The following is a 19,458-nucleotide window of genomic DNA, read 5'->3' as shown; positions in this document are numbered from 1 at the left end:
TGATCTCAGTGTGGTGAGTTCAAGCCCCATGTTGGGCATTGAGCCTACTTAAAGAAAGAAATGAGCACATTAAATCAAAAGGAACCGAAAAGGAGAAACAAAGTGTGTTCCTTTTCTTTTAGGTTTGCTACCTGATTAATATAAAATTGGTTTATTTCTTTTTGGTGCTTATTTTCAGAGGTAACGTTTTTTCTTCCTTTTTTCTGCTGAGTTACTAATACCTATGGGGGGGTTTGCTTTTATTTTTTAGCAAATCACAGATGAAGGTCTCATTACTATATGCAGAGGGTGCCATAAGTTACAGTCCCTCTGTGCCTCCGGCTGCTCCAACATCACAGATGCCATCCTGAATGCTCTAGGTCAGAACTGCCCACGGCTTAGGTAAACATTTCTTGTTTAGCTCAAAAAATCAGGGGAGAGGAACAAAGGACTTCTTCACACGAATGTATTGCTTGGAACTTTGAGATTTTTTTTTTTTTTTTAACTTTGAGATTTTTAAGGTAGACACTACAAGGTTACTACCCTTTTAGGTGCTAACCTGCTTGCTTTGTACCTAACTTGATTATGTGTATAATTGGCTTAAACCAAGGGGTAATGTTCCCCGTTTTCTACTTCTTGCTATCCATATTATGAAAAAAAAATTCACATTTTATTTCTGCTTGAGAAATGAAATAAAGACATTTTTTCTTATTAATACTTCATATAATTCCTTTCGGAAGAAAGTTTTTAAAGGCCTACCCCGTGGTTATTTACCTTGCGGTAATGATGCCAGCTACTTAGCAGTAAGTATTTAAAAAAAAAAAAAAAAAAACAGCCCGCAGGAATACTTCTTTTGTGTTCATGGTCTTTTAGAGAAAGCCTGATTTCTCTGTGGTTCCTCCTCTTTGCCTAAAGAAGCATTGGCTGAATATTTACTAAGAATGCAGTGTTAGCACGCACATGCTTTCAAACCCATATTGGCTCTGTAAAAGCACACAACATGCTGTTTTGTAATAAATAAGGATGATCCCCACATACCTTTTTTGTTCTTAAAACAACTTTATTGTACTTATATGCTAGACATGTTAACCCTTGTTTTAAGTGATTTGCAAATATTAATTCATTCAGTCCCATAATAGCATATAAGCACTGTTATTATCTCCATAGTACAGATGAGAAAACTGAAGCACAGAGAGAGGTCAGGTAACCTGTTCAAGGTCTCACAGCTAGTGAGTTCGGGTGCAAATGTTCAAACTCAGGCAATCTGGTCCAGAACCCAGGAAACCGCATATAATAATCACTATAAACCCATATAACTTTATTAAAGCTTTTTGTTATCACCTGACCAGAGGCTTAACCATAATTGTTAAAAGTTGCCTAGATTATCAGAATTCCTCGATAGATCATAGACTTTGTCAAAATTAATACTATCAGAGGCCTGGGGCTAAGGAGGCAGAATACTCCTCCCTAAAAATATTGCACATGACCTTTTTCTCTTTTAAAGCAAGGAGTGTTCAGCTTCTTACTCCTTCACGGTTTATTTTATTGTTCAGACAGAAAGGCTCTCAAATATCATAATCAAAAGTTAGGTTCAGTCAGATCCTGCTTCCCCCTTAGATGTTCATTTCTCATTGCTAGTTGATAATGATTTCTTCTATTATAGCTTTGTTTGTTTCAACTCATGTAGTAAGTAATTCGTAAGCGAACATGAAGATGTTATTTGGTACTATCATGCAGACGCCACCAGACTCTTCACAAAAAAAGAGCTGCTTTTGATTCCCAGGTCCCGTGGTTAGTATTTTGGTTGGTGTTCAGCAGTTCCTGAGTAGGAGACTGGCTGCCAGCTCAGCACCCCCTCTGCACTGGGCCTCCCTGGGAGCCTGTGGGAAGAGGCAGGAAGCTTAAGGGCGTTTATTTCCTAAGTATGGAATTTCATACATGGGACAGGCCTGTAATTAACCAGTCCCTTCATAGTATTTTTAAAAGCTATTTAAATTTGAGTGAACCTACATGTAAAATAGGGAAAGAGAATAATTTACTTGAGCAACAGATTAATTGAAACAGAATATTTATCTCTATTTCCTTTATTTTCTAGGAGCAGGCTGCCCTCTGGGGGTACGCAGTATGCCATCAAGAAGGCTTTTAAATGCATTTTGGCATTAACTACAAGCTTCTATTATATTCTTCTGATTGCATCACCCTGAAATGTGGTATTTACAGGACCACTTTATGATGACTCCATGAAAATGAATGGCAAGATCTGTATACAGACTTGCTTAGCTGTTAATGTCACTCTATCATGCAGTGTTTAGGGAATAGGAGGTTGTTTTCTTAAATTCTTGCTGTTTTAATAAACCCAGTTTTCAGAAAACAAGGGCTTGACTTTCACTTTGTTTTTTGTGTTTTTTCTTTCCAACAGAATATTAGAAGTGGCGAGGTGTTCTCAATTAACAGATGTAGGCTTTACCACTCTGGCCAGGGTAAGTTATTTTCTCCAGGTTCTGTACAAAATAATTTTTTTTTTAATTTCACAAGAGTGAGCAACAAGGGAAACGTGGAATGGCAGCAAAGTGGAGGAGGGTGTGGAGTGTGAGGGCACTTCTCTGGCTGAGCCTTCTCCTGCTGCAGCCACAGGCCTAAAGAACATGAACTGCTCTGGAAATACAGACGTGTCTTGGAGACCATGATGCTCCTTCTTGAGACTCGATTTGCCACTTTTTCATTAGATGGTAAGCTAGGGAGGGCCTTCCTAGTGCTTCATGGAAAAGCTTTCTCGGTTATTTGGTATGTGACTGGTGGGTTAGAGTAACATTGAAAGAAACATATAGACCTGATTTTAAATGGGGATGGTTTAAGAGATTTTTTTGTGTTCTTCAGAATAAATACTAGGAATAGTTTTATAAATCACTGTATAATAATAATATTCAAAATTATACTGTCTTTAGTATATATGGACTCTGGGGAGGGACATTTGCTTTCAGGCAGACTGATAGAAGACTAATGGGTAGGGGGGCAGCACATGGCACAACTCAATGAGGACACACAGTTTACCTTCCATTCTTTCAAAGAGATAATTTTCATTAAATTATTTATGGTTGGAAGGATTCTGTATTAGCTTGGTATTAATGTTCAGAAAATTTATTCCCTTGGACATAAAAGATATTAGATACGTAATTGAGAAATTTCCACTGTGATCAAGGCCTTTTAAAATGTGTGATTAGGGGCGCCTGGGTGGCTCAGTGGGTTAAAGCCTCTGCCTTCGGCTCAGGTCATGATCTCAGGGGCCTGGGATTGAGCCCCGCGTCGGGTTCTCCGCTTGGCAGGGAGCCTGCTTCCTCCTCTCTCTCTGCCTGCCTCTCTGCCTGCTTGTGATCTCTGTCTGTCCAATAAATGAATAAAATAAAACCTTTAAAAAATAAATAAATAAAATGTGTGATTAATGAAGGCAGAAAGTGACATTAGAATGACACCAGCTCTGAAACTTAAGATTTTGTCCGTGTATTTAATACTGCTTCTTAGTGTTCTGGCTTTAAATTTTCCCATGTTTTAAACCTTGGTGCTACAGTGTTTGGTTTTGTATTCTGTAGAATTGCCATGAGCTTGAAAAAATGGACCTGGAAGAGTGTGTTCAGGTAAGAGTGTGGATTTCTACTCAGAAATACATTATTGGGGCACCTGGGTGGCTCAGTGGGTTAAGCCTCTACCTTCGGCTCAGGTCATGATCTCAGGGTCCTGGGACTGAGCCCCGCATCAGGCTCTCTGCTCAGTAGAAGGCCTGCTTCCCCCTTTCTGTCTCTCTGCCTGCCTTTCTGCCTGCTTGTGATCTCTGTCAAATAAATAAATAAAATCTTTTTAAAAAAATTTAAAAATAATACATTATCATAGAGGCACTGGATGGCTCAGTTGGTTAGGAGTCTCTTTGTTTTGGCTCACAGACTCTGGGGTTCAAGCTCAGAGGGGAGTCTGCTTGAGATTCTCTCCCTCACCCGCCCCCGTCTACCCATCTCCCCCTAAAATAAATTCTTAAAAAGAGAGAGGGACGCCTGGGTGGCTCAGTTGGTTAAGCGGCTGCCTTCGGCGCAGGTCATGATCCCAGTGTCCTGTGATTGAGTCCCACATTGGGCTCCTTGCTCAGCAGGGAGCCTGCTTCTCCCTCTGCCTTTGCCTGCCACTCTATCTGCCTGTGCTTGCTCTCTTGCGCTCTCTCTCTGACAAATAAATAAAATTTAAAAAAAAGAGAGAGAGATACAGTATGATAGAGACTTACCAAAAAAAAAAAAAACAAAAAAACTTACATAATACATACACATCAAAACATTCCATTCCCTGTCCCAATGTAGTGTAGTGCCTGGTGGCAGTGCTGGTTCTTCATTTATTGAGTTGTCCTCCAGGCATCTAGGCAGAAGTACTCGTGGCATACATGGTAAGAACTAGGAAGACATATGCCATCAATAAGGTTACCAGTGGAAAGAAAGTAGGTCCAAGCATTCAGGCCGTAAAGATATTAAAGTGTTTCCTTAGACATACAGGGTTGTAACAGTAGTAAATAATTAAAGCCCCATCACATGGACAGTATAGCACTGCCCCCACCTTTTTTTTAGTTCAGTGAGACTCTGGACCCCTTACAATATTAGCCCTGGAGATCCAACTCTGCCCTTTGGGCAGACAGACCAAATACTGCCTTACAAACTGTTTCTTTTATTACCAATTATAAGAGCTTTAAGATTACGAGTTGATCAGAGAGAAATTTTTGAAGGGGGACTCCTAAAAAGGAGATAGATTAGTAAATCTTTTTAATGGTAAAAATAAAGATACTTCCAGTAACTATAGAGGTCAGTTTTTTCTAAATTACTTGTTATCCAGACACTCCTTTGCAACTGTTCTTACTAAACTAGAACTTGGTCACATCCATCCATCTCTCGCACATGCCTGAGTGTGCAGTGCGTCCTCCTCAGTGTTACTCCTTCTCAGGGATGTGCACACACCTTCCCTCCCCAACCTTCCATCCCCCACCGTTTCTTAGCCCCTGTGAAGCCTGTGTGTTATGGTCATCATCATCATTTCAGAGTTGGAGGAACGTTTGAAAAGAAGCACTGATTTACTTTCCAGCCTAAGATAACTCTAAAAGACTTCCTTCAAGAGTTCCTCCTTTTTGAATGTTCATAGTTAACCCAGATTCCAGGAGCCCCTTTTCTGCCACCTTTGGGAAAATACTTGACACCCAGGTTATCAGAGTTCTATCATGGTCTATAAAATATAGGCCAGATACACTTAATATTTGAGGATATTTTCCCATTAAAAAAATTTTTTTTTAATGGAGCAGCGTCTCCTGATTCTTTTCTGTGGTGGTTTTAAGGAGGTAAAACAAAGTCCAGTGGGTAGAAGTAACAAGGAGACAGATTCACATTCATTTCAAAAACAAAAGAGAATTTTCAACAGACCTGTTCAAAGATGGAAGACTCCAGATGACTAGATGTGTTCAAACCTGCCTGGATAGGTTCTCAAAGAACAGGTTCAAGTAGCCAAAGGGCTTTCAATCTTAAGATCTGTTATTAATATCATGGTATCAGTGTAGAATACAGTTATACTCAAGAATGAGGTATAGCCAAGAAGTTTTTTTGGAATTATACCTAAAATAAACTTACATGTTTCTTTCAGATAACAGATAGCACATTAATCCAACTTTCTATACACTGTCCTCGACTTCAAGTATTGGTAAGTTTGACTTTTTAAAGTCTTATGTGTTCATTGGATTTAATCAAAACCTACCTCATACTTTCTTCTTGGTGTCTGGCTACCATTTTGGGAAAACATATTTCTGCAAATTGCCAGTTTACAGAGGACCAAGGGATTATTTTTCAGTACTTGGAGATTGAAAAGTGACATGGAGGGTATGACTTCTCCCTCCCACATGAATTACACTTCAGCCTGAATAATGTTTAAATTTCAGAATAAATTTCAGAGATCCAGGAGACAGGATAGCCCAAAATACAATTTGCCTCACCTTGAGACTAAATGGTTCTGTAAAATAGAACTAAACAAGGTTTTACTAGGGGTGTTCTCTGCTACTCTTTCCAGTAACACTATGGGAAAACATTCTGCTTAACTATTTTGTGTCCAGGCTCATTTTTTCTGTGTATTTTGTGGTATGTTACTAATTAGAATTCGGACAAGGAGGTTCTGAGTTTCACATGGAGGAACCAGGGATTTAAGGGACATTGATAAAGGATTTGTGTGAAGAGATGACCACACCTGACAGGTGTAGGAATCATCTTTGGTTAGTTAACTGTTTGGACATTCCCCTGTACCAGGTATTCAGTATTTAGTCCAAATTCCAGAAGGTTTTATTCAAGAAAAACTTAAGGGGCACCTGGGTGCCTCAGTGGGTTAAGCCTCTGCCTTTCAGTCAGGTCATGATCTCAGGGTCCTGGAATCGAGCCCCGCATTGGGCTCTCTGCTCAGCCAGGAGCCTCCTTCCCCCTCTCTTTCTGCTTGCCTCTCTGCCTACTTGTGGTCTCTGTCGAATAAACCAATTTAAAAAAAAAGTCTTTAAAAAAAGAAAAAAGAAAAACTTGAGCCCCTCTTGTCCCTATAGGAAAGTATAAATGTAGGGCACCTGGGTGGCTCAGTGGGTTAAAGCCTCTGCCTTCGGCTCAGGTCATGATCTCCGGGTCCTGGGATCGAGCCCCGCATCGGACTCTCTGCTTAGCAGGGAGCCTGCTTCCTCCTCTCTCTCTCTCTGCCTGCCTTTCTACCTACTTGTGATCTCTGTCTGTCAAATAAATAAATAATCTTAAAAAAAAAAAAGTATAAATTTGTATGTGGGCTTGGATATCATGATTTGTTCACGGACTATCTCATAGTCATTGCATGAATTCACACAGTATATTTAGAATCACACACAGAAGGATATCTGGGTGGCTCAGTAGGTTAAGCGTCCAGCTCTCAATTTTGGCTCACGTCATGATCTCAGAGTTGTGAGATTGAGCCCCGCATCGGGCTCCACGCTGGGCATGGAGCCTGCTTCAGATTCTCTCTCTCCCTCTCCCTTTGCTCCCTCCCTAAAAACCACACACAGAAACGTCAGTCACTGATAGTCAAAAGCAGAACCCCAGCAACTCTAGTTTGCTTTCTTACTTCACTGCATAGATCTGGTGATGGCTCCATAGACATCACAGTCCAACCCAGAAGGTTTCCTTTCTGCCTGTATACAGGCCAGTGACTAGAAAAATAACAGGAGGTGTTTCAGTGTCCTTCCTTGCTCTATTTGGCTGCAGAGTCTGTCTCACTGTGAGCTGATCACAGACGATGGAATTCGTCATCTGGGGAATGGGGCCTGCGCCCATGACCAGCTGGAGGTGATTGAACTGGACAACTGCCCACTGATCACAGATGCTTCCCTGGAGCACTTGAAGAGTTGTCACAGCCTCGAGCGGATAGAACTCTATGACTGCCAGCAGATCACACGGGCTGGGATCAAGAGACTCAGGGTAAACATGGCCATACATCTCCAGCTCTGGTGCTCTGGCCACCTTTCCTTCTTTCTTTTTTTCTCTCCTCCAGTTTCCTTTTTGTTTGTTTGTGTTTGTTTTTGTTTTAGATGTAGATTTCTGTGACTTGGACATTTAGCAAAGAGAAAAAACAATGGAGAGTAAACCTAAGGGTAGATAGTTTTTAACCTGTTGTTCCAGATGGAAATTTAGTGGGAAAATACCCACTGAGAGGAAAAAAGTAGGTCTCCTCCCAGCAGAGTCTCTCCCGTAATGTCCAGGGCTTAATAACATGCCCAGAGTCAAAAACACATGCCAGATTCAGGAAAGAAAGAAATAACATAAAGAAAAATACTTAGTTAAATGGGATTTAAGAATTTAATTTGTATTTGCTTTCACAGCAGACCCTTTTGCTTGGGTTCTTTTTTAAGACAACAAATGGATTAAGTAGGGTTTTTTGTTTGTTTTTGGTGGGGTTTTTGGGTTTTTGTTTTTGTTTTTTAACATTTTCTTTTAGCCCCATCCTCCGTACTAAGGAGACCCATGCATAGTCAAATGACCAGAAGACTGGTTGCCAGCAAGGAGGTTATAAAAGGATGAATCTGTATGTTAGGTTATTCAGCTCAACAGACATTTATTGGAATATCTGTTTCACACCTACTGTGGGAAAGACACTGTGCTTAGTTAGGCCCTTACAACCAGTGTCTGAAAACATCCATGTTGGCCATATGGCATCTGAGTACATAAAGGAGCACCAAACCTCATCTTGAGTTCCAGTTGTTCCTCCCCTCCCTTCTGACCTAGAGGACTGAGAGCAAAGCTGCTGTGGGAACGCCTTGCAGCCATATTCCTTCTACACCAAAAGAGGAGAGCCGCAGGCCAACCAGAGCCTCTCCTATGGATGGCCTCCTTACAGAATCTCTTCCAACTCTGAGTCCTCAAGACTTTTTATCTGTTCTCAAATCATCATTTAGCACTTTTCCATTTTAATTTAGCTATTTATGTCTAGACTGTTAAGTTCCCTAAGAGCAGGACCTCTGTGTTGACCATCTTTGTACTCCCTTATGTAACTAGCACAGTGCCTTGAGTGTGCCAGGAACTTAGAAACTATTTATGTGTAAAAGCAGTGTATTGTTAAAAGAGGATAATGGAGTTTTTAAGAAAATATCAGAAGAAACATTGTCCACAGTGATGTGGAAAAAATCATTTTAAGCTTGTACAGTTTCTTTCAGCTTTGGGAATGCAACTAGCAATCCCTTTGGGACAGGTTAAGAGATTAGTATAGTCTTAACCCCAGTTTTATTATTAAAAAGCAGATACCAAAGTCAGGAGCTATTTAGTCATTTAGAACAACCTGGAATACTAGAAAGCAGAACCCAGGCCTCTCAGCATCCTGACTGGTACTCAGCCTCTACCTTGCTTTCATGTTCACTTAGCCCCTTTGTTTTTTCTGAAAAGCAATGTTGCTCTTTCTGTTGAAGCCCTCTCTCTCAGTAATGTTTCTGTCTTATTTCAGACCCATTTGCCCAATATTAAAGTCCACGCCTACTTCGCACCTGTCACTCCACCCCCATCAGTAGGGGGCAGCAGACAGCGATTCTGCAGATGCTGCATCATCCTATGACAATGGAGGTGGTCAACCTTGGTGAACTGAGTATTTAATGACACTTCTAGAGTTACAATGGAGTCTCCAGTGGAAGCAACCCCAGTGTTCTGGGCAAGGGTTACAAAGTGAGGGCAGCGTCCAGATCCCCAGAGCCGCACATAACATGCATACCCACCCTCACCGCCACCCACTCTAGTTCTGTGACCAGGGGACTAAAGCCCATGCTGGCTTTATCAAGTGGATTGGTGAAACTTAACCATTCCTGTTGGACATGCCAAGAAGAGAATCATAGGCAAGGCGGAGGGAAGGGGGCATTCCAGCAAACCCAGTGTTACTGCTTCTGCAGTTTCTTCATTTTGTGAAGGGGTTTCTTTGGTGATTTTGGAACAGCAGCTGCAGTCCTCCAGGGTCAAGGAAAGCATAGAAAAAGAATATATGTTGTATCCAGGGACCAGAAAGAAAATTTCTTCACATCCTATAAATGGTAGCCATCGATCATGAGATGACTACAGAGCTTCTGTGCTTCCTTGTTCCCATGCCAACATGCTGAGCATGCTCACAAAGAAGGCTCATCCATTCCTCCTCCTGTTTTAAGTATTTGGCCCAGAGGTTTCCTAAATGGTTGCACTGAAATCGCTGTGGTCCGAATGTGATGACTTACTCACTCAGATTGTCACTCTCTGCAGCACACTTGTGCACCTGTCTTTTGTTCTTTGTTGCTCCCTCCTGCGCTCTTGCTCAGTCTGTCACCGGTTCATTGTCTGCTCACTCACACGCGATTGTTACTCTTTTGCTGTTGCTGTGTTTACAGTGTGCATTTTGAATGATCAGTTGGGGTTACCAGACATTTTTAAAAGAGACATTATCAATAAATATTTTTTTAATTCTAAATTTTACCATTAGGGGACCCTGCCTGATCTTTGCCAGTGCGAAGGGAAACTATCACAAAACCGAGATATGGTATGAGAAGAAATTGAGCTAAAACTGTTCTGATGAAAACAACTTTGCCTTTTGGTTTCTGGTATACCTTGTGATACTATAATAATAAGCATGCTATGCCCAGTATTCTCCCTGCACCTCCCATCAGAATCCACTAACTTAATAAGGAGAAAGAAATGCATTATTGATAAAGAGTGGAATGGCAAATCCCAAAACTGAGCCGGAAAGCACCCCCCACCCAAGGTCAGACATGTCAGATATTCACTGAAATCTAGGTGTGAGCAGTACCGCTGATTGGTGTCTGTGAGGTTGTTTTGTTTTAGTACGAGTGCTGCTAGAGTTGCTGTGCCGTCTAGCTGGTCAGTTTCTCTCTTTTTTCTCCCTGTTCCGGCCTTTCAGGGATACGAGAATGACCCTAGAACAGTTGGTCAATTGTATGTCAGTGTTGATGGTGTATCTCAAATGTTGGCACCTCGAAGGACCAGAACCATTTCAAAACCTGTCAACGCTATCTCTCTTGTGCTCCAGGATTCCCATGAAAGAAATACAAGGGCAACCAGATGAAGGCTTTGAGAGGAAGCAGGGGGTTCAGTGTCTTCGCAGCATGGTCAGCAGAGCTGAAGGCCTATTCAGTGCCCATGATTCAGAGTCAAAGAAGAGACTTCCTTCCTTCCCCCAAAAAAGTCATAAAGGATGAGGAAACTAAAATCAGTTTCTAAGTATAAGAATTAGATTTTAAAGCCCAAAATTAGAAACCTTACGTGGTTTTTTAATAGGACAACTTTTCTTTCTTTCTTTTTTTTTTCTTTTTTTTTTGGTCTTTTAGGACATTTCTTGTGCAGTCTGCCATGATCTTAGATCATCTTCTGCATGATCCAGACTGTTAAAAGACGTGTTATAATGCTGCAGGTGCTGGCTCTACCAGCATATGTAAGAATAAAGTAGGACTGACTTCTCCACAAGCAGTTCCATGAAAGGATGCTAGAAATCTGTACTGTCCACCATTATTTTGCATGTTAAATTTACTTTAAGTCCTTTTTTTTTTATTATGCCCTTTTAAAAGCTCAAATTACTTTCATTTTTCATTACTCCTTCCCCTTATCCTCTTTTCAAAATATATGAAGAATATACTTAATTTTTTTTATTGGAGTATAGTTGGCATAGGGATATACTTTGTAAAATGAGACTCCTCCTGGTTATACCCCACATAGACAGATGCACACACTTGCACACATGCTTCCAGATGTGGTTGATAATATTCAGATCCCCAGGTAACTCATTCAGACAGAAGTGAAAAGAGAAATATTTAGGGGCCATCTGCTCTAACATATTAAGGTTTTTTTAGTATTGTCTGAACAAATTGACCATAAAACCCTGATTGGTTAGTGAGTATGGATTTAAATTGCCCGCCAGTAGAGGCCGTTAAAGTATTTCTTTACTTAAAAAGTACATAAATGTAAAAGACCCTATTCACCAGGACACGAACATCTTGGAAATGCCATTTCTCATCTCAAAGAGTGGACCCATGTGCAGGTGCCTGTGGACTTGCTCAGGTGATCCCTACCTATCTGGGCCAAGAGCTGAGTCCAGTGAGAAAAAAGAAGTATGCAGCACTGGTGTGTATGTGGTCGGGCCTTGTTCCTTTCACAAGAAAACTTCAGGCCCTTCAAGCTTGGAAGGAAATAGATTTTTTTATGCCAGTCTGCAACCTACACCAGCTAATGAAATGTACCGGGAATTTAAGAACCCAGAACGTGGTAAGTTTTGGTCAGGTGGAAAGGGCCCCACCATCCTATCTTAATATCAGCGATACTTTTGAAAATTCAGTAAGGCTTCAGGGGTTTAGGAAAAGCTCCTTAGCCTGTTCCTTTGGCTCCAGCCCTGGCCCTCTCTGCCTTCCATGATGAAGAAATACAGAGTGAATGGAGAGATTTGGGATACGTTAGAATACGTCAGAGCTATGCATAGACTCACAGGTAGCCAGGAGGGGTTACTGCTGTGTTTTTGGAGAATGTTATTAAACATCCAGATCACCTCTTTTCCAAGCAGCCTTTCCCTCTACATTTTCCAGCATCATTTGCTACATCAGTATCTTTTGTGGCCTCTACACTGGCTCCACCAAGGTGATCCCAGCTTTTTTTTTTTTTTTTTTTTTGCTCTGCTCCCATTTTCTTCCTGTACTCATCCTTGCCTTCTGTTTAAAGCCTCCATCTTACTCCCAATGATGCTGCTGATTTGTTCTCAGTGTCTCTAGTCCCTAACTTCCTCTTTAGGCTCTTGTCCTGACCCAAGCAAAGTCTCTGGGCAGCCTTGAATACAGTAACTGTTGTGTGGTTCAGGTCATTTTTCACTGGGTGGTCTTGGACATTTGCTTACCAAAATTTGAAATCATGCTGTTGGATATGAGGAGTAAGGGGATCAGGCTTTATCCTTTTCCCCCCCAATATTTTGACTATGAAAGCACATTGTGCTCTATGTAAAAAAAAAAAAAAAAAATTATCTCCTCCTATTCTGCCCTTTAGTGGATGTAAGAGTATTTCTTAAATGGCTTTTTCCACATTCATTAATTGATGTAGCAGACCTCCAGCACATATTTTAGAGGGACACCTGGCAGATATTTTTATGGTGATTTATTTGGGGCTTTCCAAACAGTTTGAACTGTTAGATACAGGTCTGATGCTGCAGCATTCAGGTTCCTTTATTTCTCCTAATTGCCTTGTAAAATGCTTTGTTACCGGTTTGATAGCCCGCTCATACCATGAGGGGTAAACGAGGTATGCGGGAATTTGTCCTGGTCTGAAGTTGTAGGGAAGTATGAGTGGCACCGGAAGGAAGAGGGGGCTGCCTGCCTGCCTGTGTGGGCAGCATATCTTTAGGTGACTGGTTTTGAAGAATAGAAACGCATGTGGATCGTGGTTGACCCTTGGCCATTTAATGTTTGTTGTGCTGAAAGTCATGAGTTGCTTATGACAGGTGCTACCAGTACAAGAGGAGGGGTTTAAAGGAAACAGGTCTATTCTGCCTTTCCTTCCTTGTGTGCATGGTGTGATTAGGTTTCCATCCCCATTGTGCATCCTGGCTGAGGAACTCTCTCAGTGGTATGCTTTGGGCTTCCGGAACTTTTTTTTAAAGATTGCCTTCCTATCTGCCCACCAGTTCTAGGATCTTTAACCACCTCAAACCCAGGCAGTGTGAATGAGCTGAGACTCATTTCAGATGAGGAGGAGGATGTTTGTTTGGAAGTGTTGAGGCAAACCCTCCCCCTTACAATGACCTTGGACCAAAGAACCCTAAAGCAGTAGGAGGGTGAGGGGAAATAGGAGTCTAAGCCTCTCGTCACCTTTATTTCTATCATAAACTTTAATTGTAATATTGGAAGATACAGAAAACTATATAAGACCATGTTGGTAGGCTATAATTAACCCAGGTAATTTGGGAATAACATTTGGCTGTATTTGCTATATCCAGGTGCCCTAACTGAACAGCTTGGTTTTCCAGCAAAGAACATGCTGCTCTAAGCTTGCCCTCTCACTTGAGACAAACTCTACTTGCCAGAAACTCATTTGAGGCACATAAATGCTTTTTCTGCACGCAGGGCTTCTGCAGCTCCCCCTCACAAGGCCAGTCTCTTTGTCCATTTTTATTCTTAGGAACGTCAGATCTGCTTCTCTGAAGGCTTTGACTCTTAGGAAAGTCAGTAAGAACCTCTCAGCTGAGTCTGAGTGAATCTTTGGAGCCCAACAGAGTTACACTTAATTTTCAGCAGGGGGTAAAAAAAAAAAATGTCTCGGACAAGCTCACGTGGGATATTAAGAGAAATCCTATAATGTGCTTCCATCTCTGCCTCATGCGTTCTTTGAGAAAGCCCTCGGTGGAGTCTGGTTCGAAGGGGTTGAGAGTTCAGCCACGGTGTCTCACTGCCCTTTTAGGAAAAAGGACCATGAGCAACCAGAACTGTATCAATGGACTCTATTTTCTGTTTTTCAGTGTCTTGTTCTGAAGAATTGGGGTGGGCAAATGGTAGATGAGATTGAAAGTAAAGGAGGGAATCAATTTTGGAACTGGGGCACTTTGCTTTGGGTACAAGCCTCTGTCCTGAATATGCAGAAAACACCTGCCTCACACATGTGAGTAGATTTGCTTTCCTCTTCATCCAGTGAACTCCATACCCTTCTCACTGGCACGGAGGGCTCCTACCTACCCTGCACCTGACCAGAGTCACCCAGATGGGAATGAGCACCCCAGAAGAACTCCTCTGGGCATGGCTTTCCCCCAAAGCAGGGAGGCAGTGAATGAGAATCCCCGTCCCAAGAAGTGATGGGAGAAGAGAAGTGTCCAGACACATACCTTTTCTCTTTTGCCACACCTCAAGAACCCAGGGAAATCTTTGAAGTGATGTCTTTTTTATTAAAGTGGAAGAAGAAATCTTTGCCCCACAAAGTTCTGCTTGTCACTGTTGCTAACTACTTACTTTCACTAATTCAAATCTGTGTCTCACTGCTGCTCACACATGTTTCTTACCTTAGCCTAACCCTTCTTAGCCCCTGAAATCATTATTTCTGTCTTCTTCCCTCCCTCCCTTCTTTTTTTTTTTCTTATGGCACTAGTGAACGACAACCGAAAGTCTTAGAAAGTCCTAACTTGATAAAGGAGTCTCTAACTGGCATGGTTTGATAAATTACTTTACCTCCCACCCGCCTCGCCCCCAAAGACTTGAATGATTTTCTTTCCTAGTGCTAGACCTGTAAAAAGTGAAACCTTTGCTGCTGCTTTTCTGGGTTTACATGTTTTTTCCTGCCCTTAAGAATAATTTCTTACCTGTGCTTCTCTGATGACTGTTACTTTCTAATAAGTGCAGGAAGGAGGTGAGCGTGAGATTTCTTCTCTTACTCCCCTCCTCACCCTACCCCCAAACTCCATGCTAACCTCTACCACACATGACCCGTGGGGCGGGGCTCGGCAGAAGCTACATGGTTCGTGTTTTTGCACTGTGCCTCTGCTCTCGGAGCTGGCCCCTGAGGATCTGTGACTGCCCAGTCCGAAGGGTTAGAAGGGTTACGGTCCTTCCATTGGTCGGTCCTTCCATTGGTCGGTCCAGGGGAGAAAGGACTTCTGCATTTTGCCTTTCTCCATTCCTGTTTAATGACTCAACCTTCAGCTGCCTCCCACCCTGGCTGCCTCCTCTTTCCTACTAGGAATTGTTTCCAGGTAACCTGCCTCAGGCGGTTTCTGGCTGCTCTCCTCAGCCTTGCCCACCTTGGTGACCCTGAGAGCACAGACCTGTGCAGAGGGCAGACAGCTGGGAAGACCACCCCCGTCTGTCTGCCTGAGGACAGAGCTGGGTGGGCAAATGGTGCTGGGGGAGACATTTTTACCTTCAAACCAGGCTGTTCATCCCTGAGCTAACCCCCTCGGACCCCTCTCCCCCTGAGGGGACGGAAGGCAGAGGATGGTTGACTGGCTGGGCTTGATCCCAAACCTTGCTGTGGCCTAAGCCTCCTGAAGCCTCTCGGCCTCCCTGGAGTGCTTCAGCGCGGGGAGCTGCCGCTTCCCTATTCCTCCGCCAGGCCTGCCCCCGTGCTCAGCCGCTCCCTGTGGCTGACCCGGTCCAGACTTGGTGACTGAGCACCAGGCTCCATTAGCTGTCCAAGTGACTGCTTCCACCCCATACTTTTGGCGCTTGAGGATGGGGGGAGGGAGGGTTATTTAAAATAAAATCCAAGGTGGCAGTAGAGGATTCCTTTTGCTTTAAAATCTTTGGACTAAAAGAAAAATGTTTTTTATATATAAATATATAAAGTAAATTGTTATGTAACTATTACTGTTTCCTGTATGTTCTAATTTTGTTTTATGATGTAATTAAAGGAAATAAGCTGTGAAGACTTTTCATTTTGCTGCGGAAATAGCCTGACTCGGAGCTGTGATTCTTAACTTCCTTGAACCCCAGAACTGCAAAGGCTCCTGAGGCTGAATGAAGGCGCTTCTTTTAGGCATCTTTATATTTTTTTAGTATTCTTTAATTAATACCCTTTATTATTTAATAGGCTTAATACCTTTTTTATTCCTTAATACCCTGAACTCCACCTGTCTCTGAGAAAAACAGAATACATACTATAAATCAGAGTTTCTAAAAAACCTTTGTTTTAATTCATTGACAGCAGCAGTGCAGCCTGAGTCCCCTATCTGTGGCGAGCACTGCCCTCACCTTGACTAGGAAGGAGTGATGGTAAGAGTAGCGGAATAGTTACACAAGCTCCAAGCCAGAGTGTCCGGCTTCTCCCACACAATGACCTCAGCTAGTTGACTCTCCCGTCTCTGTTCTTCGTAGGTAAAGTGGGGATAACAGTACCTACACTTCACAGTGTGAAGATTAAAGAGAGAGTAATACCACATGGTAGATACTTGCTACCTGCTTTTATTTCCTTTGTGTCAACAAATATTTCAGTATCAAGTCTGTGCTACGGGCTCCTAGGTTGAGAGAGCGACAGAGGTTAATGCAGTGGGGTCCCAGGCCTTTTGGTGGAAATGAGCGGTGGCCAAGTCAGCAACCTGAATTTCAATCTCACGTTATCTACCCTATTGTGAAACACCCTTGGGGAGCCCTGTGGAATTACAGGCATGATCACTGAGGTAAATGATGAATAAGGAATTAAGCAGGTATTTTTAAGAGGGCATCTTGGCCTGTATTCCTCTCCATGCATACGGGGTTTTCTCTTCTCAGTGTTTGAAATTCCTTAAAGTTTTTTTTTTATTTTTTTTTTAAGATTTTATTCACCAGGGGCGCCTGGGTGGCTTAGTGGGTTAAAGCCTCTGCCTTTGGTTCAGGTCATGATCCCGGGGTCCCATCGGAGCCCCACATCAGACTCTGCTCAGCAGGGAGCCTGCTTCCCTTCCTCTCTCTCTCTCTGGCTGCCTCTCTGCCTACCTGTGATCTCTGTCAAATAAATAAATAAAATCTTTTAAAAAAAAAAAAAGGACTTTATTCACCTATTCGAAAGCGAGCGAGCACATGCACAAGCAGGTAGGGGGAGAGGAAGAGGCAGTCTCCTCGCCAAGCAGAGAGCCCGACATGGGACTCGAACCCAGGATCCTGGGATCATGACCTGAGCTGAAGGCAGACACTAAACCGAGGCACCCAGGCACCCTAAAGATTTATTTTCCTTTTTTTTGAGATAGAGAGCAGGGGGAAGGAGAGAGAGAATCTCCAGCAGACTCCGGGATGAGCATGTGTGTGCCAATGTGGGACCCAATCCCACAACCCTGAGATCATGAGCCAAAATCAAGAGTTTGAGGCTCAACCAACTGCCCCTCAAGTGTTTGCGATTTTTAATAATATTCCGAGAAGGGACACCTGGGTGTTGGACTCTTGGTTTTGGTGCTGGCTCTAATCTCATGAATCGTGAGCTCTAGCCCTGTGTGGGGCTCCGTGCTCGGGGGGAGTTGCCTTGGATAGTCTCCCTCTGCTCCTTCCCCTGCTAGCATGCGCTCACTCACTCTCTCAAATAAATAAATCCTTAAATAATAGCAATAGTAATAATATTCAGAGGGAAGGGGATGAAAATAAAAATAAGCAGGCTCCTGGGTGGCACAGTCTATTAAGCTTCTGACTCTTGGTTTTCGGCTCAGGTCATGATCTCAGGGACATGAGATCAAGCCCTGAGCCAGAGTCAGCAAGGTGTCTGCTTAAGACTCTCTCTGCCCCCCCCCGCCCCCACTCTCACAGATGTGCGTGCATGCTCTCTCAAATCTTCAACAACAACAACAAAAATGAACAGAATAAGATACGGCCCATTGCCTTTTTTTTTTTAAGATTTTATTTTTTTAGGGGCATCTGGGCGGCTCAGTCAAGTGTCTACCTTCAATTCAGGTCGTGATCCGGGGCAGGTCTGATTCGAGGACCCTGAGATCATGACCTGAGCTGGAGGCAGATGCGTAACCAAACTGAGCCACCCAGGCGCCCCTTTTTGTTCTGTTCTTTTAGATTTTATTTATTTGAGAGGGAGAGCATGAGCAGGGGGAGGGAGAGGAGCAGAGGAAAAGGGGGAAGCAGACTCCCTACCAAGCAGAGAGCCTGACGGTCTCAGTCTCAGGACTCCAGGATGATGCCCTGAGCGGAAGGCAGACTCTTAACTGACTGAGCCACGCAGGCGCCCCTACATCTCTAGAAGTTTTAAATAAGCATAGTGATTTGATAGTTGAATGGTCTTTTAGAGGCTTTAGTGATTACCTTTTGTCTAAACTAGTTGGGGAAAAAAAGAAAAAAAAAAAAACAGCCAGGCTGATTTATTCCTGTGTCCCAGACGCCATCCCTTGCCCTCATCTATAAGGAGAGAACATTTCCCCGCAAGAGGACCAATACACCAAGAAAACTGAGCAAGCATTAACAACACATTAAACATATATGCCTTAAAATTAACTTTTAATATTGAGGAAAGGGAAGGGTGAATACAATTTTAAACAAACCTGAACCCCTGCACCCAGTGTTCGGGCGGCTCTGCTTGGGGCAAAGGCGCCTTCTCCACTGGAGCAGGTTCTGTGCCTCTTGGCCTTGGCCAGCTGAGCAGAGTGACGGGCCTGGGGGCTGCTCCCCTCCTCTCTAGGGGTTGGACATGGCGCTTCACCTTGAGCCCGATGAAGCTGCTGAGAATTTAAACAAGGCTTCTGGTGAATGTGGGGCCCCCAAGAACTAGGCTGGCGTCAGTCTCCGGCTCTTGCAGCAGTATGCCCCTGGGCCTAGGTAAGAACCAGGAAGGAGCCATCTGGATTCTGCACTGAAAGCAGTGAGACAGGGCACCACTGGGGAGAGACAAGCCAACCACAGCTTCTCTGCTGCTCCCAAACCATGCAGCGGGCAGTGTGCCTCCCACACCCAAGTGTTCTTCCTCCCCCAAGTTGAGGGAGCCTCCCTCTGCCCTGTAGGAGGGATAGAGGGCAGGCCTCTCTGAATAACGAGAACCCCAGGGCAGCCGGTCAGAGGTGCTCTGTGCCAAGTGATGTCCAGCAAGCATCTTCTGTCTTGTAAGATGGGGGGCGGGGGCAGAAGACAGAATGGGGGGGCCTTACCTTCCCCTCTGTTCTATTCCGTGGCCTAGAAACTGGGATGTTTTCTCCCTGAGCGGCAAACAGCCTTGCAGCCGCAGGGATCTGTCCCTTTGACAGCAAAACACGGCATTCAGATGTTTACCAAATGACTGGAAAATGGCACAAGCCCCACCTCACCCCCAGCAAACACACACCTTCACAGCATCTTTTAGTCTCATTTAGGAGATAAAATAAACACAATCTTGCCCTTTCTAGGGCCTGCTAGACTTCTTTCTCCTTTAAAACCCCTACCTTTTTTCCCCACAGCCACAAAGTATGACTCATTTTCAAGATTCTGAACCACCTGCCAGGGAGAAGGGGTCATTCAGACAGTTCTGTTCTTTGAGCCAAACAGAAAAAGCC

General features: G+C 43.3%; 1 protein-coding gene across 3 annotated transcripts in view; it reads left to right on the top strand.

Annotated features, from left to right (window-relative positions):
- The window catches only part of FBXL20 (F-box and leucine rich repeat protein 20), a 97,589-nt gene extending 87,623 nt beyond the window's left edge, over positions 1-9,966 (top strand). For all 3 annotated transcript variants that reach the window (XM_045984940.1, XM_045984941.1, XM_045984942.1), the window contains 6 exons: positions 251-381; positions 2,399-2,459; positions 3,567-3,611; positions 5,638-5,694; positions 7,257-7,469; positions 8,986-9,966. In XM_045984940.1, coding sequence (XP_045840896.1) covers positions 251-381; positions 2,399-2,459; positions 3,567-3,611; positions 5,638-5,694; positions 7,257-7,469; positions 8,986-9,093 — 615 coding nt within the window. In that variant the 3' untranslated portion in view covers positions 9,094-9,966. The remainder of the gene's footprint in view (positions 1-250; positions 382-2,398; positions 2,460-3,566; positions 3,612-5,637; positions 5,695-7,256; positions 7,470-8,985) is intronic.
- Positions 9,967-19,458: the final 9,492 nt, after the last annotated feature.

The sequence above is a fragment of the Meles meles genome, chromosome 18 (genome assembly GCF_922984935.1).
Source record: "Meles meles chromosome 18, mMelMel3.1 paternal haplotype, whole genome shotgun sequence".
Classification (NCBI taxonomy): Eukaryota; Metazoa; Chordata; class Mammalia; order Carnivora; family Mustelidae; genus Meles; species Meles meles.
This window is presented reverse-complemented; position numbering and strand designations above follow the sequence as displayed.